Here is a 21,413-nt window from a genome sequence, read left to right as displayed (position 1 = left end):
TTAAAGCGAATTTCGTTTTGTACAAATTGCATCTTAATTTTAATAAATGTTTCATCAACCAATTGCATGTATTATAGGAAAGTAAATATAGGAGACAATATAATAACCGTGACATGGAGGCTCCGATGCGCCGCGTTCACTTGCATTGCATTGTGAAGTTGAACTAGAGTGCATCTCATCGTAAATGAATGAAACTCAGCGTAGGCCTATGCCTCATCCATTAGCATTAAATATCTCTGCTGCATCCTTTCTAGAACAGACAAGGGCTTTCTTGCGGCTCGCATCAGCAGAGCATTGCATCGTCCATAGACCGCAAAACAATCAGCGGATGGCGGGCAGGTGCGGCTTTGAAATCTGGTCAAAAAACGTTGGTGCGGATGATGAGTTATGTGATGCGGTTGCGGATGAACTAATACCCCCATCCGCGTATCTCTATTGATAACAACATTGAACATTACACAAATATTAATTTTATTCAAACTAAGTTGTCCTATAACAGACGAACGTCGCAACCCCCCCCCCCCCCCCCGACGACGGTTTTGTTACAAACCGTCACATTTGACTCACGTCATAACCGTCATCACCAATTCTGAAACCGGCACACCCCTATCTACAAAGTGCTATGCATAAGTTTAGACACCCATGCTAAAGTTGACTAAAAAGAGGAATAAAAAATCATCTTTTGGAAATTGAACCTAATGCCTTAATTACAAAATTAGGAAAAATCCAACCTTTAAGGACACCAATTTTCTTTGTGAATGAATAATGTATCGTAAATAAATAAATGTTCTTCCTTAAAATACAGGGTGCATAAGTCTGGACACCCCTATGTTAAATTCCCATAGAGGCAGGCAGATTTTTATTTTTAAAGGCCAGTTACTTCATGGATCCAGGATACTATGCATCCTGATAAAGTTCCCTTGGCCTTTGGAATTAAAATAGCCCCACATCATCACATAGCCTTCACCATACCTAGAGATTGGCATGGAGTACTTTCCATAAGATCATCTCTCAATGCAAATCAAACCAGCTATTAGGCTAACTGAAATAAAACCATGCCAGTCTCTAGGTATGGTGAAGGCTATGTGATGATGTGGGGCTATTTTAATTCCAAAGGCCAAGGGAACTTTATCAGGATGCATAGTATCCTGGATCCATGAAGTAACTGGCCTTTAAAAATAAAAATCTGCCTGCCTCTATGGGAATTATGCACCCTGTATTTTAAGGAAGAACATTTATTTATTTACGATACATTATTCATTCACAAAGAAAATTGGTGTCCTTAAAGGTTGGATTTTTCCTAATTTTTTTAATTAAGGCATTAAGTTCAATTTCCAAAAGATGATTTTTTATTCCTCTTTTTAGTCAACTTTAGCATGGGTGTCTAAACTTATGCATAGCACTGTATAAATCGAACTAAAATCTAAGTTATGAAATGTCTTATTGGGCTTATCCAATCGCACAAACGGTGTTTAATAAGTATATAGTCTGTTGTGCTGCGTGTTTCAGAGTGAAGCAAGGCACTGTTTCCATTTACACGTGAGAAGCTCATGATCCAATATTTGATCCAACACCAGCTGTGCTCATTCACATTCATTCGTATTTTCGCATTCACATAATTTCCAACGTTTTTGTGGACAGATGATTACAGCATTTTACTAGATTTATTATGAGAAGTGTTTGTAAACCTGTTGTCACAGAAGCTTAAAGGTCTCCCTGCAGTTTTCTACCAAATTGAAATCTTCAACTTTTGCAAGTAAAGAAATTAAGACAGAAATAAGAACTGTAATTTTACTAATCTATACTTAATGTGAAACACTTTATTTTTATTTTACAGTGCAATTGCATTACAATAGCAACATGATGATGATAATAATGGGCATGAACGAGGGTAAAATGGAGTGTCAAAAACAGTGTTCTCCCCTTACGTTATGCTCTGTTAACCTGATGTTCTCAAGCAAAGTAAAGCACAGCTCTCTCTCTCTCTCTCACACACACACACACACACACACACACACACACACACACACACACACACACACACACACACACACACACACACACACACACACACACCTCATTTCAGAGAGAGGACCTCAATAATGAATGGGCAGATAAATGAGTTTCCATTAAAGCCCTCTGGACAAGGAGACAAAGAAGGCACAAGGCATGGCGGAATTTTTTTCTTTTTCACTTCAATCAATGTTATACTAATGTTTTTTTTTCAATATAATAACAATTTTATCACTGCCATAAAATGCTTAATCGATGCTACTGAACGAAGAGAAGAAAAGAGTGATGTATGTCATTAATAAGTAGTGCTGTGTCTTCATGTTAACAGTGATTCATTTTAACACAGAAGAATGTGGCTGTGATGAATAAATCAAAAAGCCTACGGTCAGATTAATGTATGTATGTGATGGGTTTGAGTTTAATGTAGAAAGACAGAAGTGTGATCATGTTCCTGGTAATGTGCATCTACAGAACTCTCACAGCACTTTTAAAGCACAATAGTAGTTTGGATGCTTATTGTAGAAGAATATTCAAACAAGATCCACAAAGGAATCTAAATCTTGTCTGCTTTATCTTCCTTTATTCAGTGTGATGTTCTGATTGGACAGGAAGTGTTGCTTGGAGATGAAAGACTCATGTTTAATTTACTAGACATGGAATCCGGACTCTAAAGTCATGACCACACAACCTCCTCCTCATATTACCTGCATTCCAGTCTCCGCATTCAACGCATTCAATAATTACCACACGAAACATTTAGCATTGCCGCTAGTTATTTATCATATATTTATATTAAGTGGATTGTAATTATATATAATTATAATATCATATTAATTAACATTTAATTATTGATTTTAGTTCCTCAGAGATTTTGGTCCATATTGACATGATAGCATCACACAGTTGCTGCAGATTTGTTGGCTGCACATCCCTGATCCGAATCTCCAGTTCCACAACATCCCAAAGGTGCTCTATTGGATTGAGATCTGGAGACTGTGGAGGCCATTTGAGTATAGTGAAGTCATTGTCATGTTCAAGAAACCAGTTTGAGATGACTTGAGCTTTGTGAAATGGTGCGTTATTCTGCTGGATGTAGCCATCAGAATATGGGTTCACTGTGGTCATAAAGGCATGGACATGGTCAGCAATAATACTCAGGTAGGCTGTGGCATTTAAACGATGCTCAATTGGTAGTAAGGGGTCCAAAGTGTGCCCGCAAAATATCCCTCACACCATTACACCACCAGCCAGCCTGAACTATTGATACAAGGCTGGATGGATCCATGCTTTCATGTTGTTTAGGCAAAATGCTGACCATATAATCTGAATATTGCAGCAGAAATTGAGACTTATCAGATCAGGTAATGTTTTTTTCAATCTTCTATTGTCCAATTTTAGTAAGCCCATGCGAACTGTAGCGTCAGGAGTGGAACCCGGTGTGATCTTCTGCTGCTGTAGCCCATCTGCTTCAAGGTTCGACGTGTTCAGAGATGCTTTTCTGCCTACAGTACCTCAGTTGTAGCGAGTGGTTATCTGAGTTACAGTTGCTTTTCTATAAGCTCAAACCAGTCTGGCCATTCTCCTCTGACCCTGGCATCAACAAGGCATTTTCACCCACAGAACTGCTGATAAATTCTCTTTTTCGGTCCATTCTCTGTAAACCCTAGAGATGGTTGTGCATGAAAATCCCAGAAGAGCAGCAGTTACTCAGACCAGCCTGTCTGGCACCAACAACCATGCCATGTTCAAAGTCACTTTAATCACCTTTCTTCCTCATTCTGATGTTTAGTTTGAACTTCAGCAGATGGTCTTTACCATGTCTTCATGCCTGAATACATTGAGTTCCTGCCATGTGATTGGCTGATTAGATATATGCGTAAACGAGCAGTTGAACCGGTGTACCCAAGTGGCCGGTAAGTGTATATATTACAACAATTGCAGCTCTTTTTATTGGTTTTACAAAAATCCCAATCAATTGTGCACCATTTTCCCCAAACACAACAAACACAACTCTGCTATTTGTTAAATTCTCAGTTGGACTTGGAACGTTCTCAATTAGCCCCAATAAATATCGTTAATAAATAAATTAGGTAGTCACACACAACACAGCGAATGCAAATTTCCTAATTGTTTACACAGCTATCTCAATTACAAAAACTATAAAAGGGGAAAAGAAAAATGACAAGAAAAAGAAGAATGGGAAAAGGAAGAAATGTAAGAGTGGGAGATTTTGGAGAGGGTAGAGGAAGGGTAATATTGAGAGGGAGAGGAACAGTGGAAGAGGTAGAAAGAGACGAGGGGAAAGGAATAGATGGTATAGGAAGAGGAGATGGAGCAAGAAGAGTTGAGGATTTAGGAGAAGCAAGAAGAGCTGAGGATGTAGAAAGAGGGGTAGAGGGTGAAGAGATGGTAGAATGGAAGGCAATGGTATTAGTCCAAAGAGCAAGAGAAGAAAATATAAGACATGGACAGAGGGGAAAGGAAGAGCAAGGTGTAAGAGGAGGAAGGACAGATAGAAGGATAGGGTAGAGACAGGTTTCAAATGAAATCAGCGCCACCCTAATTGACCATGTCATAAATTAAGGTCTTTCCTTGAGGGAAGCTGGACAGAGAGTTTAGCCCAATATAAACATTGTGCCACAGTCAATGTCCCTGGACAACAAGTGCTGCAATCCAATGGTGTTGTGGCACAGCGCTGTCTTGAGGACACACAACACAGAAAAGCTTCTACATTTTATTCTCCCTCAATGAAATCCGCTTTCCGCAGGGTGATTAGGAGCAAATTGAGTGAAATTCTGTAGTTGCTTGGGACAATTTCCAATTTAACCCTTCAGCACTGCTGCAAGAGTGGTTTGAGCATCACCCACATTTCAGGATGGTTTTCTTTCCAGCATATTCGCCTCTTGAAGATGGAAATTATATGATCACAACCCTTACAACCAAGTAAGGCCCCGATCACACCTAACGCGTTTTTCAGGTTCGAAAACGTGAGGCACACAGCACTGCCCCATCACACAGCACGAGCAGTGCGCTGCGTTTTTTATGTTGCTAGGCAACCACTGAAACAGCTGTCCTGTCAGTCAAGTAAACGTCAAATCAGCCTTTTATTAACTTTATTTACTTTCTGTTAACATTGTGGTAGTTACGGTTCGTGAAGTCGTTAAGCTCCTGGTAACCCGCGAGAGCACCACAAGATTATCCTCCATCATCGCACTCTCCGGGCGTTCAAGCAACTGTAGCTTTCGTCACTAAAACGGAAGGCCCGCCTCTCCATTCATTCGATTGGACAGTGGAAAAAAAAGCAATGACGTCGGGCGCTTTTTCCGCTCGGAGTTGCTTTATTTTCAACTGCAAAAACGTGAGGCGCAGCAGGCGCATAAACAGCGCGCAGAACGCTCACTGCCATAGGAAAACAATTGAAAAAAGGCGCATTTATTTATTTATTTAATTGTATTTTTGGGGGGTTAAAATTCATCGTTATACAACTAAATTCGTCATTAAAGAACTTTGAAGAATACTATTAAAGAACACGAAAAACATGTATTTTCATTCATGTATTTGTGTATCTGGGTCAATGACGTGACGGGTCATTTTTTTTTGTCCAAAGGCCTTAATTATAATAAAAAAACAAATATATAACATCCAAAGTATGTAAGGTAGTACAACTTGATCTCTTTTACTGAATCCAAAAGGTTTTAATTATATTTTACTACATATAAAGGTATTTTAAAGATTTTGAAGTGTCAAAAGGTCATTCGGTAAAAACGATATAGTAAATATTTAAATGTAATAATATTGTTTTTAATAACTAAAGGAACTACAATAATACAAATATAAAGCAGATAAGGCTCTTTTTTTTACATTTCCCCTTTTCTCCTTTCCCTGTGCAATGTTTTACTTGAATATGTTGGAGTGTTTAGGGTAGTCCAATAAATTATTACATTTATGAGATCAGTGATAATTTTTTTAAATATTTCTTCTGTGGTACACACTATATACTATCTCAACATCAATGTCAAATCAGTTTTTAACTTTCAAATCAGTGGTTAAACCGAATGACTTTTTTGGTGACATTTTTTCCATTTTGTAAAAAATGACAAAAAACAGTGTTAATTGATTGTACAAACCACAAAATCTTATTGTTAACACCTAGGTAAACTAAAAAAATGGTTTCAAATATAGTTATATCTCCATTCTTTTTTTTACACTTTTAATTTTAATTTTTTTTAATTTTATTCGTCAATGACCCATCTACAGCTGAATTTGTTATCAAATCTACAGAGAACACACTTGTAGTTTTGATGTTACTATTCATTTTTGATAAATGCATTACTAGAATAAAATGCAGTGCTTCATTATGCAGTATAATTGAACTGTTGGGCCAACGTAAGAATGTGTTTAGAGCTGTGTTAATTGTTTTGAGAGCAACTACATTCATTAGGAGAAATGTGTCAAATCGATTGAGAAAAACTGTAATATATAAAGCTTTTAAACTGACTAAGCTTACGTGTATTTTTTAAGTTGTTTGTAAACGTGTATAAATTATTATTTAAATTAAGTTGATTCACATGCATTGATATACTAAGATTTATAGAGTTAAATGCAAACTCTAGATCAAACCCTGGTTTGACAGAGAACATTTATACCGAGCGTTTGTATGTTTTTGTCAACTCTAAATATAGCGACAGCCAGTCTCCGCTAAAAGACTGAGTAGAGGGAGTAAAAGCTGACGCGTTTCAACTGCAAATCCAGGTGGTTTATTGTAATAATGAAGAGAACAGCAGTACGTTGAATGATGACGGTAAAATAAGAAAATATGCAACGACAAACAGAAAGTGAGCCTCCCAGCTACTCACCCCCTTCCTCCATGCTATCCATACGCAAACTACAGGTAATATGCACCTATACCAAGTGACGTAACAAACTGGAAGTAAAAATTTCTAAATAAAAGACATCGGCATACCTGGAACCTACACTCCAGCCCCTGATTATTACACTAAATTTATTCTGAAACTCATATTTGTTCAGCGAACTCTGAAAGTTTGTTCAGCGAGCTTCATGCAACAGGCCTGTGATATACAACAAGCCTCTCATTCTAAAATTTTAAGTTGTTTCTCATTCACAAAATAATCCATGATTAAAATAATCCACATTCACCATAAAAAATAAAAGAATACAAATATAATACAATATAATATATAAAATAATAAACTAAAAATTAACTAAAAATTAAAGATTTATATATTAAAAAAAATACATTATAATGTAAAAATTAAAAGGGAAGACTGTATTTTTCAATTTTAATTCAAATCACTGATAGAAAATAATTGGACAAAAAAGTTTGATGGCAAAAATTTGATAGTAACTGGCTTATGATGCTGAATTTAAAATATAAATTCAATATACAAGTAAATAGTGCACTGATCCACACTACCAAAAAGCCAAAAAGAGAAATTATTCTCAGTATCTCTTTCTCATCGGATCCTCTTTTATTCAGACAACCACACAGACAAACACTTATCACACTATTAACACACTATCACACATTATAGGCTTTGGCAAGGTAAGTGTGAAGTGAACAATCTTATTCCACACAGAGTGAATACAATATACTACATCTTCACACCTCCATATCTCCTTATGTTCCTTTCACCCACCCTCTCTCTATTTGTGTCTGTGGGTTGTTTATTATTGCTGGTATAAGCAGATGACCAGGATCTTTGTGAACATGAGAACACACAATCTCTGATTACATTCAGCTTGTTTTTCAGGTCAGTGCAGTATCATGGGAATGAGTCAACCCTTAGAAATTGCCTTTAGCAAAAGGAGAAGATACACATGGATGATTTCTTCACACACACAAACATCCAGAGTATGACTTTTTAAACATTACATTTTCTTACCTTATACACATAAAGGCAGCACAGGATGTTAGCCATTCACAATACAGTATCCATCCATCAGTCAATCTACAGTATACATTAATGCTCCACAGCTGTTCTTCAGGACTTTAAGCATCCAGTGGCGACTCAGTCAGTGTTATTTTAGTAGTATTTATATACTATTATAGTATTTATTAACATTTTTAATTACATTTTTATATTTTCAGCTTTAATTTTAATTGTAGTTTCATTTTAGTCATTTTGTTATGTGCTTTTTTCAAAATTGTATTAGCTTTTTTCTATTTAGCTGTATTTTTTCAGTGTTATTTTTATTACTTTTATTACTATTACTACGTTTTTTTTCATTTAATATTTTTATTTTATTTTATTTTATTTTATTTCAGTCTTATTCCAATTACTGAAAATGATTTGTAATAGTTTTAGTTATAATTTTGTTTAACAATATCAACAATAGACTCAACACAGCAACAAATCTGATCATAGTACATAAGTACAACACAGATTTGTCCCAAAATTGCATGCACGACCTTTGCCATGGGAAGCATTTTCTATTAAAATTTAATAACCCCTTTTTGCTACCCAAACTATGTATTGCCATATGGTTAGATGCATTATTTTGTTCCTGCGGTCTATGACACTATCAGGACAGACCTGTGACTCAATTTTGGGTCGTAACCCACTAGTTGAGAAGCACTGATTTAATGTATAAACACACAGCACACATAGTACACGACAGTATACACACTATTGTTTTTCATTTCGCTGCTGATTCAAGCAGGGCAGAGTTTCAACATAAGAACAGTGATTCATGCTGGGAGAACAAATCTATAAGCAACACTAACATGGAAACCCAGCGAGAGAAAGGAGGGGGGCATGAGGACAGAATAAGACAGAGAAAAACAATACAGCAGGCTGATAGGATGAAATGAGCAGAGACAACAGGGAATAGCAGTATGTGTGTGCCTGTGTGTTTTACACTTACAGGGTTGAGCAGGACAGTCAGAAACAGCTCTCCTCCTCGTATGCTTTTGTCCAGTTCTTTAGGGCCTCCTGGATATTCTTTATAGAAGATGGTGTGTGTGAATAAGCCGCATGTCTGACGGGGCAGCACCTGCTCACACACAAACACACACACACAAAGAGTTTTAGACTACAAAGGTTTGTAGTCAACACAGTTCAAACTAGGGATGTCCCGATCAGGTTTTTTTGCCCTCGAGTCCGAGTCCGAGTCATTTGATTTTGAGTATCTGCCGATACCGAGTCCCGATCCGATACTTAATACATAAAAAAAAGAATAAAGAAGAGCGAAAAAACAGATCCAGGATGTTCCTTATTTTTTATTTAATTCACCTTATTTTAACATTCAACAACTCTGTTAACAAACAGAGCACTTCTGTGAGGTAGCTTGAACAATCAAGTAATACATAAATTCTTCACTTTTGGACTTTAGTGCAACAGTAAATATAAAAAAGTCTAATATATAAACAAATAGCACCTCAACTTAAAATACCCGGCAGGCATGTAAACAAATAAAAAATAAAAGTGCTACAGTGTTTACAAAGCCAGTAATGTGCTTTTAGGAACTGCACTCCTAACTCTTACGCGGTTTCACACTGCACTGTTAGCAGAGCGTGCAGTGCGTATTTTTTTTCGCCGCCCATGTTACCAGATTAAACCAGGCTTTAGAGCATTCACACCGCGCGCAGAGGCGGCGCGGCAGTGTGTAGTAGCAGAGCAGAAGCAGCAGTGCCGCGATCGTTTCGGCCCCGAGTCTATTTTTGCTGCGCCGCTTTTGCTGAATTAAAGTGACAATACATTGATCATGGCCAAAATACACCGCAGTTTTATCCAAAAAGTGCATTGATGATATCTATTGTGTTTTAAACAGTCAATCAAATGACCAACAGCAATTTAAAAAGAAAACAAATGTCCAAAAACAAACTTGTTGCCATAACAATAAAATCAAAGATGAAACAAAAGTTATATAAATGAAATTATTAATAAAATAAGCTTCTTGACAAGTCTTTTCTCTTAAATGTATTTGAAAACGAAAAAAAGCAATGCCAACTTATCCATTATGGAGTAGCCTACTCTGTCTGTAGCCTACACAACCCGCGGTTCAGCCGCGCGTGACAAACGCTGCTAGTGTGAAAGCAAAACGCACGTGTCCTGCTCCTGCTCACCATACGCACTGCTCCTGCGCTGCTTACTAACGCGTGCAATGTGAAACCGGCGTAACTCTGTGCCACCGCATAAATATTGATGTGTTAAAAAATAATGAGAATATATATATATCCGAGTCCTGATCGGGAGGTAACGTCCGATTCCGATCGAGTCTGAAAACACGTGATCGGGCCCGATTTCCGATCATGTGATCGGATCGGGACATCCCTAGTTCAAACCCTGCTTTGTATTCTAAAAAAATAATATTCTTATGGTAAATTTATAAACCTCTGTGACGTTTATCATGTAATACTCCCAGTTTCAGTTTTAAACATAACTTTTTATTAGGTCTCATGTCAGTGTATCTGTATTCAGGTGTTGCATGGAGACAACTTATATATTCATCCATTCACTTCCTGTCTGAATCAGTCAAAGAAAACAGAATCATTTCTCAGTGGGAAAAAGCTGAATGTTTCAATAAAATATGTGCCAAACAGGCAAAGACAGACAAGCAGAAAAGAGAATAAGAAACATACTGTGACTCAATGTGACAAAATTACTTCTTGACAACAACAGAAAAGCTCTGTCTCTTTTTCTCTAGGGTACTTCTCCAACTACAGTAAAACATGTTATATGTTTGTATTTTGACAAAATAATAGCTCTTTTATATGTAATTACAAAAAAAATGTTGACTGAGGCATTCAGGTTTCAATATAAGGATACCAAAGTATCAAAAAATGTAGTCTACGTTGTGCCTCTGAAGTGTTCTGAATGTATAAAATAGCTTTGACTGAGAAATTCAGGTCGTCATTCAGATCGACTGAAATTCAGGTCATCATTCACTGTTGTCCTTGAATCCTTGCAACATGGTTTCCAAAAAATATTAAGCCTCAACTGTTTTCAACATGAATAATAATAAGAAATGTTTCTTGAGCATCAAATCAGCATTTTAGAGTGATTTCTGAGGGATCATCTGACACTTAACAACGGAGTAATTGCTACTGAAAATTCAGCTTTTTCAATGGCTTTTCCACAGTACATTACATTATAAAATATATAATGTATATTTAAAATATATGAAAATAGAACAAAGTTTATCTTAAATATTAACAATATTTCACAGTATTACATAGGACACTTTCGAAAACATCTTTTGAATTGTATAATGTACTCTATGTCCAACATCCTTGCTCTGTGTGTGGCAGACAGACAGGTTGAGAGTTTGCAAGGAGCAACAGAGTCCATTTCTCAACACTGTAACAGTGTGTAAATATCTGAGAGGCAGCTAGACTCCTCCAGCAAACTGCTAAAACAGCAAAATATATTACATTAACATACCCACTAACACACTGGTCTCTAATGCACTGATAAGAGCTTTCATCACCCATATGCTTGTTTTCGGACTGCTTGACTGAGCTGGAACAGATCTTTGGGACTCTGTCCAATCTTTCCATCTAACTTAAACCTAATTGCTTTTCCCGCTTTAACATCTCTCTCTGTGTTTTATTGCAGAGTATTGTGTGGCATGCGTGCTCTCAACTAAACGTGTTCCGTAGCTGAAACTACGCACACACACTTGAGGGGCGCAGCACAATTGTATTGCACGCATATGGCCTTGATTTAATATTTTAATCTACTCCATCTCCTAAAATTCAATTCCAGTGCAAACACACTAAACTGCCTGTCCCACCAGAACGCCTGGGGAATTTATGAGACTCTATTCATGTGCTCTGTCCTTCCCGTTCACTTTTCTGCCACCCACCTCCCCTGCTCTTTCTTCTCACTGAATGTAACTTGCCCTGTCAGTATATTATTGTGGTGGTTTGTGAAAGGAGCAAATAGTTCTATGGCGAGTTGTCGGCTTGCTGTATTGCGGAGCCTGTAACAGTCTGACATGCTTCATAGCTCATGTTTAAGCTCCATGTATCCACACTCATCATTCAGCGCTCTGGATCTCTGATCTGAGACCTGTCATGCTCACACAGAGGAGGCCATTAATTAGGCCGCAGGTGTCCGAACAACTGACCCAAAACCTTTTCGGTGCATCCTCTAAATAAAAAAGCTAGGGATTTGTGCTCACTAACACCTGCTCTAAAATATCTGCCTTTAGCTAGATTCAAAACACTCTTAAAAAAGCTTAAGATGATGATAGCTAAATTGCACGTGAAACGAGTTAGGCCTGCCAACGCTTGTTCTTTTGTATTGTGAATGAGAAAAAGTGACACATCTCCAATTCACTAGAAAGAACAAAGAATAGAACATGTTGTAGTGGGCTGGTGTTCTAACAAAAGAGAGTACTCTAATTTGTTTCTCTGAAATAAAAAAATAAAAAGTCACAAGTGTTCGTAAGAATCAAATAACGGGTGCATTAATTCTTGCTGTTTCATAAGAGTTATGAAAGATATTGCACTGCATTTTAAGAACTCATTTTCTTAATCAGTTTTTTCCCCCTAAAATATCTAAACAGCTTAAAATTGCAAAAACTATTAAAAGTTGTTTCTTTTTTTAACCCCAATGGCAAATAGCTTTTTCTTATTTCAAGCATAAATCTAACTAAATTTAATCAAGTTTATGCTTTGACCTAAAAAAAAATCCCGATTTGCCAGTTAGGTAAGACAAATAAAATGAATTCAAGAGATGATTATCTATCATTATATATGCAAAATTTTACTTCTGTATTTCATCATTTACTGTACCTCATTCCTTGTTCCAAATGTATATGTATGACTTTCTTTCTTGAGGAGATTTTAGGCAGAATGTCAACATCTCCATTTGTGTTCCACAGAAGAAAGGTTTAGGACATTACACGAGGGCAGAATCCTGCACGGGTCCTGTTTGGTAAACCTGCATCTGCCCCTACATTACTTAACAGAACAACCGACCCATTTTCCGACAGCAACGCTAATTTAATTCCATACTCAACCCGTTTGACAAAGACTGTAACCCGAACCGCAGCCGCATTAGAATGCAGTTGTCTCTCTTAAAAACATTGCTGTTGGTCCTCTTAGAAGCATGAAAAATAAAACGTATTTAAATTGTGAATAGACTATATACAGAAAGTGAGCAAAGAATGATCCCTATATAATCACTGAAGCTGTCAATCACTTCAGTTCAGCGTGATTGGCTATAATGCTCAAGGGTACAAAACTTTATACCACGTTACACTGAATATTAGCGGTTCACCTGTTGGGTATCTTCCCACGTGCAGGACTGTAAATTATGACAAAACTTTCATTTTAAGGTGAACTATGTTTTTAGGAGGAATCTTCAGATAACCAGAAAGCCTTGGACCAGAAATGAGAGACAGAGACACCAAAAAGCTATTTAAAAAATTGATTCAATGCTGCAGTTAGGGACATCTAGTGTGTGTGTGTGTACCACTAATAGATTTGACTGTGGTGAATGCACTATGGGGTATTTCATCTGAGTCCCAGTGTGTCATCATTAATTCTTTTGGAGTGTGTGTGTGTTTCATTGATTTATAGCTGTTCATAGCTGTTGCTTGTATTTTGGCAGTCTCTAGCAGGCAAGTCTCACTGCATTTTTCACACGACACTACACTAAGCATGAGGCGGAGCCCCATCCACAATCATTGATGTTGTGTATGAAAGTGTATTATTGACAGCTTAGCCTACTAGCATATAATTAATGTGTGAAGAAAAGTTATTTTGGTAAGCTACAGTAGAACAAAATATGATAACTATGAAACTTTCAAGTGTATGGTATATTGTTTCCTGTGAATCTGATTGCAGGAAAAATGCATTTTATGCTACATTAATTATTTGTCATACTTTTTTACACCACACAGAAATCTTTCAAAGCGTGTCCTCTATATGAACCATACCATGATGTTGTTATGAATGAATCCCTTGCGGTGACGTGCAGGTTTGAGGTGTGGGTATTCCTCAGTACTGGTCACTCGTATCCCCCATGCTTTCTTCCAAGCCTCATACAGCTGAATATGGACTGGATAAACACCAGAATGATGAGGGGCCACGGCATATCCCAGATCTACTGGAATACCATGCTCCTGTAATGAGAAATACACACCAATAAATATACTTTATATTTGGATGTCAAGCGCAAACTCAAGCATAATACAATCTTTCATAAAAACACATACACAGGGATGGTCACAAGTAACAGAGTACAGATGTAGCCTACTTAGAAGTGTATTACTACAGTGTATACACTGGAGTTATAGTGTAGTCATAACTTCAGTCTTCAGTGTCACATGATCCTTCAGAAATCATTCTAATATGTACTATCTATTGTTGCAGGTTATTTAGATTGATGAAAAAGACTGTTGCATGTCACGTCTGGTTAGAACACATTGTGATATATACATATTTTTATCTGTTGAGTGCTTGAGAAAACAAAATAACCAAAAATCCCTTTTCTCAGAAACAGACGCACACACATTTATATAGCTGGCGCTCTCCTTAACACACATTCACACTTATCTTCAGAGTTACACAGAGCTACCTCAGAGCTATTGATTCAAGACTTTATGATTTTTTATGAAAAATCCATTTTCATTTTTAAATTTCTCTAGGCTAACTAATTAAAATCAGATAGGTGAGATAATAGACGTCTAAAGAACAGCTGAGTCGATAACTGTATTTTGAGGTGAAATTTCAGATTTAACTTCCATATCATGAGGATCCAGTAATCCATAGATTTTCCCTCAAGAGATTTTGTGCGCGCACACACACACACACATACAGAGAAAACCACCCACATCCTCCATCCTCTCATGTACACTCATCTGTTAGCTTAGCTGCACAGCTCTGATTTAATCAAGCCCCCAAACCAACAAAGGCAAATCAAAGCTGTCTTCTCTAGATTATCAAACTTCTGCTCGTGGCCCATTAAAATTCTCTGTCAGCTTAACTCTCACAGTCTCTGCCCTCTGAGCTGACAGACACTAGTCTGTTTAACTCAGCGCCCAGAGTCAAGCGCATACTAACTGCTTGACCTTGGTCACTCATGTAGGAGATTTTTCATGGGAAAGTTTTGAAGTTTGCTATTTGTTGATTGCCACAGATTTTGAGCAGATCCTAATGTCAGCTCTAAAATCGTATTAAGGAAACTCATTTTATCAATTTTTAATGGTTTCATTTTTATGTTACATTTCATTCACAATCAATGAATTGAACCAAGACCCCGCCCTACATTTCTTTTCTTCAATAGTTTGTTTCACTCCAATGCACATCACAATACAGAACAAATAATCTGTCACTATACTTCCATTACATTGCAAAACAACACACACATACACGTTTATATTTCTATCATGTTAGAGAATTTCCATTGGCATCTATTAATGATATTTTCTACTTCTATATTTTCTATTTTCATAATTTCTGCATATTTAAATCTTAATTAAGGCATTATTTAGTATATTTATTGAGCTTTTTTTCCTTGCAGGGACTGTTGGCTGCTCCCCAAAATGTAGTTGATTTCAGGTTTTATTATCCTTGTCAGAACATTGGTCCTCATAATGTAGGCAAAACCTGAACCATAAACACATAGAGACATTAAAGGCACTTTCCTATTTTAAAATTGAAAATCAGGGTCTGCGACAAAAACAATCATGCTTATTGAATAAATGAATCATGTTTAAAATCGGCATGAACCAGAAGATGCGAAAGTATTTTCTTCCATATCGTGACGTATATATGTGAGTGAAACGGCTTCATGAACAAGAAAATTTGTAGTGTGGGACTTGATTTTGTCCATCAGGAATTGATTGGATCGTTGGATGGTTGTGGTTTGTTATTGCTCTGATCTCATGTGAGTGACAGGACGTCCCACCCTCACGCCAGTAAACACATCATCAGAGTAGAGAAGAGATGTCGTTGCAATTAAAAATGATGAGAATACATACACTAAATACAACAAAAAAGTGATGAACAGCATTGTTTAATTAAATACTTTGATAAAAAAAGACGCACAATAGCACCAGAGACTTATCTTCTGAGCAAATGTTTGAATATGTCAATCGTTTTTTAAAAATCTGGTTCAGTTTCGAATCACTAAAGCTGTAATTCGGCATTGCAGAAGAACGTTTAGGAGAATATGAATGATTATTGCCTCAGATCTAAAGCAAACAATGTAATGCAGAAACTGTGATGTAGTGTTTTGTCACGCTACATTACTACTGTACTTGTTGGAAAAAGTAGCTTGATGCTACTGAAAATGTAGTTAAAATAGTAGATAGTTCCTTACCAAAACAGTTAAACACAAACATGCCCACAGTGAAAGAGATATTAGCCTATTTGAGTTCTAATATTTCAATTTCTTAGATGGATAAACACACTAAAAGCCACTCAAAGATCATTGTAATATGAAGGCCTCTTTAAAGATAAAGACGAAATGATATTGAAAACGATAATGAGGGTGAGGAATAAACAACAGAGATAATAATACTATAGATAAACCAGACTATTGTTTTCAAAAGAGCTTAGTTAAAACTTAATTTTAGTCACATTTTTTAGCCAAACTGCTCAAGCTGTGGCGCATGACTCAAATTATAATTTAGCTGGCGGTTATGCTTTCAGACAGAATCTGTGCTTGTTTGTGACTTCCAGCAGGGGCACTTTACGCTCTGTTGTTTATCACTCATTCCACTGATCACATCACATGGCTGTTTTTCTAATATTCAAACTGCCAAATGACAGTGATTTTAACATACAGCCTAACAGTACAGATGAACCCTAGTGAGCACACAACCATCTACAATACCTTGCTGTGCATATACATTTATATACACTATAAGGACGAAAGTATTTGGACACCTGACCATTACGCCAACAGGGGTGGCATCACATTCTAAATACATATACCAGGGATGGGCAACTTCGGTCCTGGAGGGCCACTGTCCTACAGAGTTTAGCTTCAACCCTAATAAAACACACCTGAACAAGCTAATCAAGGTCCTCAGGATTACTAGAAAATTACAGGCAGGTGATTCTTTCAGGGTTGGAGCTAAACTCTGTAGGACAGTGGCCCTCCAGGACCGAAGTTGCCCATCCCTGACATATACATTAATATGGTGTTGGTCCCCCTATTTCAGCAAGAACAGCTTCCACTCTTCTGGGAAGGCTTTCCACAAGATTTTCACAAGAAGGAGTATTTCTGTGGGAATTGTGTGCCCCAATCATCCAGTAGAGCATTTGTGAGATCAGACACTGATGTTGGATGAGAAGGATGGCTTGCAATTTCCATTTCGGTTCATCCAAAAGGTGTTTGATGGGGTTGAGGCCAGGGCTCTGTGTGAGCCAGTCAAGTTCTTCCACACCAAACTCTTCCAGCCATGTCTTTATGGACCTTGCTTTGTGCACTGTGGCACAGTCATGCTGGAATAAAAAAAATGCTTTCCCAAAACTGTTCCCACAAAGGTGGAAGCATAGCATTGTCAAAAATGAACAGGCCCTTACCATTATCCCTTCTCCACCAAACTTTACAGTTGGCACAATGCAGTCAGGTATGCAATGTTCTCCTGGCATCCGCCAAACCCAGACTCACCCATCAGAATGTCAAACAGAGAAGTGTGATTCGTCAATCAAGTTTTCGCCAAGAACACGTTTTCACTGCTCCAGATTCCAGTGGCGGCGTGCTTTACACCACCCATTCGATGCTTGGCATTGTACTTAGTGATGTGAGGCTTGCATGCAGCTGCTCGGCTATGGAAATCTATTCCATGAAGCTCCTGCCGCACAGTTTTTGTGCTGATATTAATACCAGTGGAAGTTTGGAACTCTTTAGCTATGGAGCATTGTCAGTGTTGGCAACTATTACACACCATGCGCCTCAGCACTCGGGGACCCCACTTAGTTCCTAAATGCTTCCACTTTCCAATAATACCACTTACAGTTGACCATGGAATTTCACGAACTGCAAAGGTGGCATCCTATCACGGTACCACGCTTGAATTCACTGAGCTCTTCAGAATGACCGGATAAATGATTTCACAAATGTTTACAAATGCAGACTGTACAGCTGTGACACCTGTGGCAATGGGTCTGATTGAAAACCTGAATTAAATAATTAAGAGGATTTTCCCAATACGTTTATCCATATAGTGTATACATGTTTTAAAACATTTCTTGCAGTAACATATAAAGCGTACTGCTGAGAGCAAAAAGAAACAAAATAACTGACCAAATTGCATCAAACGTGCATGAGTGGCACTGCACAGCACAATGGATGGATAGTTTACTTGCATGACAGTTTACTTGTTCACTGGATCATGAAGATATCCTCTCTAAAGGTTCAGCTGCAGTGTTTGGCTTCCAAACAGCTCATAACTACATAACACAGGCTGTGTGATAATGAGGAATGCCAATGATCACCCCTTAGTGTGCCAGCTTACAGCTAGATTCTTTTTCTTTGAAATTCACTTGTTATGTCTTATAGGGCATATATATATATATATATATATATATATATATATATATATATATATATATATATATATATATATATATATATATATATATATATCATACAGGGAAAGATAAGGAGCAGAAGAGTAGAAGGGATCAGGAGATGGAATGAGCCGGATTTGCACTTTGGTTGCTCGCATCCATTTACAGTATGCGTGTCACTCTGTAATACATGAAGGGTAAATATATGTGTCAGAGTATTACATTCTGCTGGAAAAGTGTCTTTGAGTGTGGCATGAGAGTGCTGCTTCACAGAAAAAGGGGGGCAAATAAATGCAGGAGTGTTACTGAGAGATAACTAAGTGAGAGCACACACACGCTCACACTCTTCCCCGTTCATGTGTAGGTTTCAATGATTCTGTCAAAATCATAAGAGGCACTTCTCTATTTGAGCAACAACTGAAGTCTCAAAGCACCTGTAAAACATGCATAATTAGTGTTCATTTTCTCTCAGTAAATGACACATGACTCGCTGTCGGGCTAATGGTTCCTTAGGTGAATGAGTATTTTTCACTGGATATGATAATACCTGGATGATGGTTTCGTTCAGTGATTGTGTAAGGGCAAGTAAAAAGTGTAGTTTATCTCACCAAAGCAAAGTCTTTGTTCAGGATCATCTGTTCCATCAGAGAGGATTCATTATGGAAGAGATGAGGCTGCATATGACTCCACATGTGAGGAAACCACCAGAACTCATCAACATATTTCAACAACAGATCATCTCCATCATCTTCCTCCTGCGTACCTACACAAACAAACATTAGCATATTGGGTATTTCTTTTGGGGCAGTGGACTTTTAGAAAATAAACATTCCTTAATAAAAAATCCTAAATTCCTAAAACTCTCAGTTTCTATATTGACAGTTTCTAATGGCATCATGGAAGAATGATCGTCATTTCTACCACAGCCCAAATATTTGTTTTGTTTCATAGCATTCTGTGGTGAAAAAGATGGTGATGGAAATATCATTTTAGAATAAATTAGATGACTCCTTTGTTTTGCTAAAGTGAATTTCATAGCTAGCATGTGTTCTAAATGCAATGAAATGTTTTACATAATCTGACAAAATTAGATTTGATTGGAAATTATGCCTTTTTGACTTGATTTTTCTTCGTTGTTTTTGTGTTAGTTTTCTTCACACATCATCATGCATACATTAATCTGAAGCAGACTCTTCACTAACACTAACACACACACACTTGTATATGAAGTTTACGTGTATTCTCCATTGAATTAAAAAAACACTGTTTAGTATGTTATTTTAAGCCATTTGTTTTATAAGAACACAGGAAGTAATACCTATGGCATTATTATATATACACAAGAACACACACACACACACACACACACACACACACACACACACACACACACACACACACACACACACACACACACACACACACACACACACACACACACACACACACACACACACACACACACACACACACACACACACACACACACCCCAAAACTTAAACGCTTAAAAACTTTTTTATTACTTGAAATAAAATAAACATTTATTGAAATAGAATAAAATATAAAAATGTTTTTTTATTTCAGCTAGTTACCAAGGCAACATTTCTCATTTTCAGTTGAAGTACTAAAATAAACTAAATAAATTAAAACTGAAAACTAAACCTAAAAAAAGAGACATATAGACATATTTACAAAAAAGTAGGTGGGTCTTGGCCAGAATAAGCTACAATTTGCAAAGGTATATTCAGCAACAACAATAAAACATTTTATTATTTAGTTATCCACACAAACACACACATGCACAGTTCACAAATAGAACATAATCTCCAACATAATGAACTAGAGAAACTTCAATGTTGCTATGGCAGTTCTGTTACCATGCCAGTCAGAATATTACAGAACTAATCATGCGTGTTATATTCATTTTCCCATTTATGTTTTAACACCGACGCACATATGCTACACAGTTACCTGTATGGAAGAATTTCCCAGAAAATCCCAGGTTAAAGGTGAAGTTGGAGACATAAGACCTCAACGTGTTCTGTGTTTCCAGAAGAGCCTGAAAAAGAAAAATGTCAAACATTAGATTTGTCCACATGTCAATCAACAATAATACACATCACAATATTGAACTATTTTGCATTAACATTATGAAGTAGTATATATGCGCGTGGTCTGTGTATATGCATCTAAGGATGTGATCGATCTTTCAAGGATGAGTAATGGCATTTGGGTTTGGCAGGTGCCTCATTGCAGCAGTTCCAATAAAACAGTCTCATATATTTCTAGCCTAAGACACCATGCAAATACAATCAATATCTGTCTGACAACTGACAGCGAGTGTGAGCGTGTGTGTCACTGTTTTGTAGGATATATGGTAATATCGCAGAAGGCAGGAAGGGGCGTGTTGGCTGACTTAGACGGTGTCATCAAGTCATTACTCACAGAGCTCGGGAAGATATGCTGACACACACTCCGGCACACAGGCAGACACACACAGACGGGACCCAGGAGACAGGTGTAATATATTTGATTTTATCCTCCAGTGAGAGTGTGGCAGTTATCCCTGATGACATTTTGGTAATTAATTCTATTTACATTCAACTAAACAACTGCAAAAAAATCTGCTCAGGTACTCGCATCTTGGTAATCGAATCAGCTCACCCACGTGAGGGTGCACCAGTCTATGTGCGTTTTGCATTTTAACCTAATAAAGTGGCATTTTGATCGAGCGCTCATTAATTTAAAATGATCTGGCCTCACAAGCAACTGTCATCTAATTCAATGTTCATGTCGTAATGTGATATTACTAAAACTGAGGCTTTTGATGAGATGCCTTTCTGAATAATGAGTGGAGTGTGTTATGTGTCTTACGGGAGATACGGCCTCATATTTGATGGC

General features: G+C 37.3%; 1 protein-coding gene across 2 annotated transcripts in view; it reads right to left on the bottom strand.

The window, feature by feature from the left end:
- ndst3 (N-deacetylase/N-sulfotransferase (heparan glucosaminyl) 3) overlaps window positions 1-21,413 on the bottom strand; it is a 64,715-nt gene that overhangs the window by 23,862 nt on the left and 19,440 nt on the right. For both annotated transcript variants that reach the window (XM_079852861.1, XM_079852860.1), the window contains 4 exons: window positions 20,484-20,571; window positions 19,120-19,274; window positions 13,924-14,109; window positions 8,899-9,027 (listed from right to left, as the gene is read on the bottom strand). In XM_079852861.1, coding sequence (XP_079708987.1) covers window positions 8,899-9,027; window positions 13,924-14,109; window positions 19,120-19,274; window positions 20,484-20,571 — 558 coding nt within the window. The remainder of the gene's footprint in view (window positions 1-8,898; window positions 9,028-13,923; window positions 14,110-19,119; window positions 19,275-20,483; window positions 20,572-21,413) is intronic.

This window comes from Squalius cephalus (genome assembly GCF_949319135.1).
Source record: "Squalius cephalus genome assembly, chromosome: 2".
Lineage (NCBI taxonomy): Eukaryota > Metazoa > Chordata > Actinopteri > Cypriniformes > Leuciscidae > Squalius > Squalius cephalus.
This window is presented reverse-complemented; position numbering and strand designations above follow the sequence as displayed.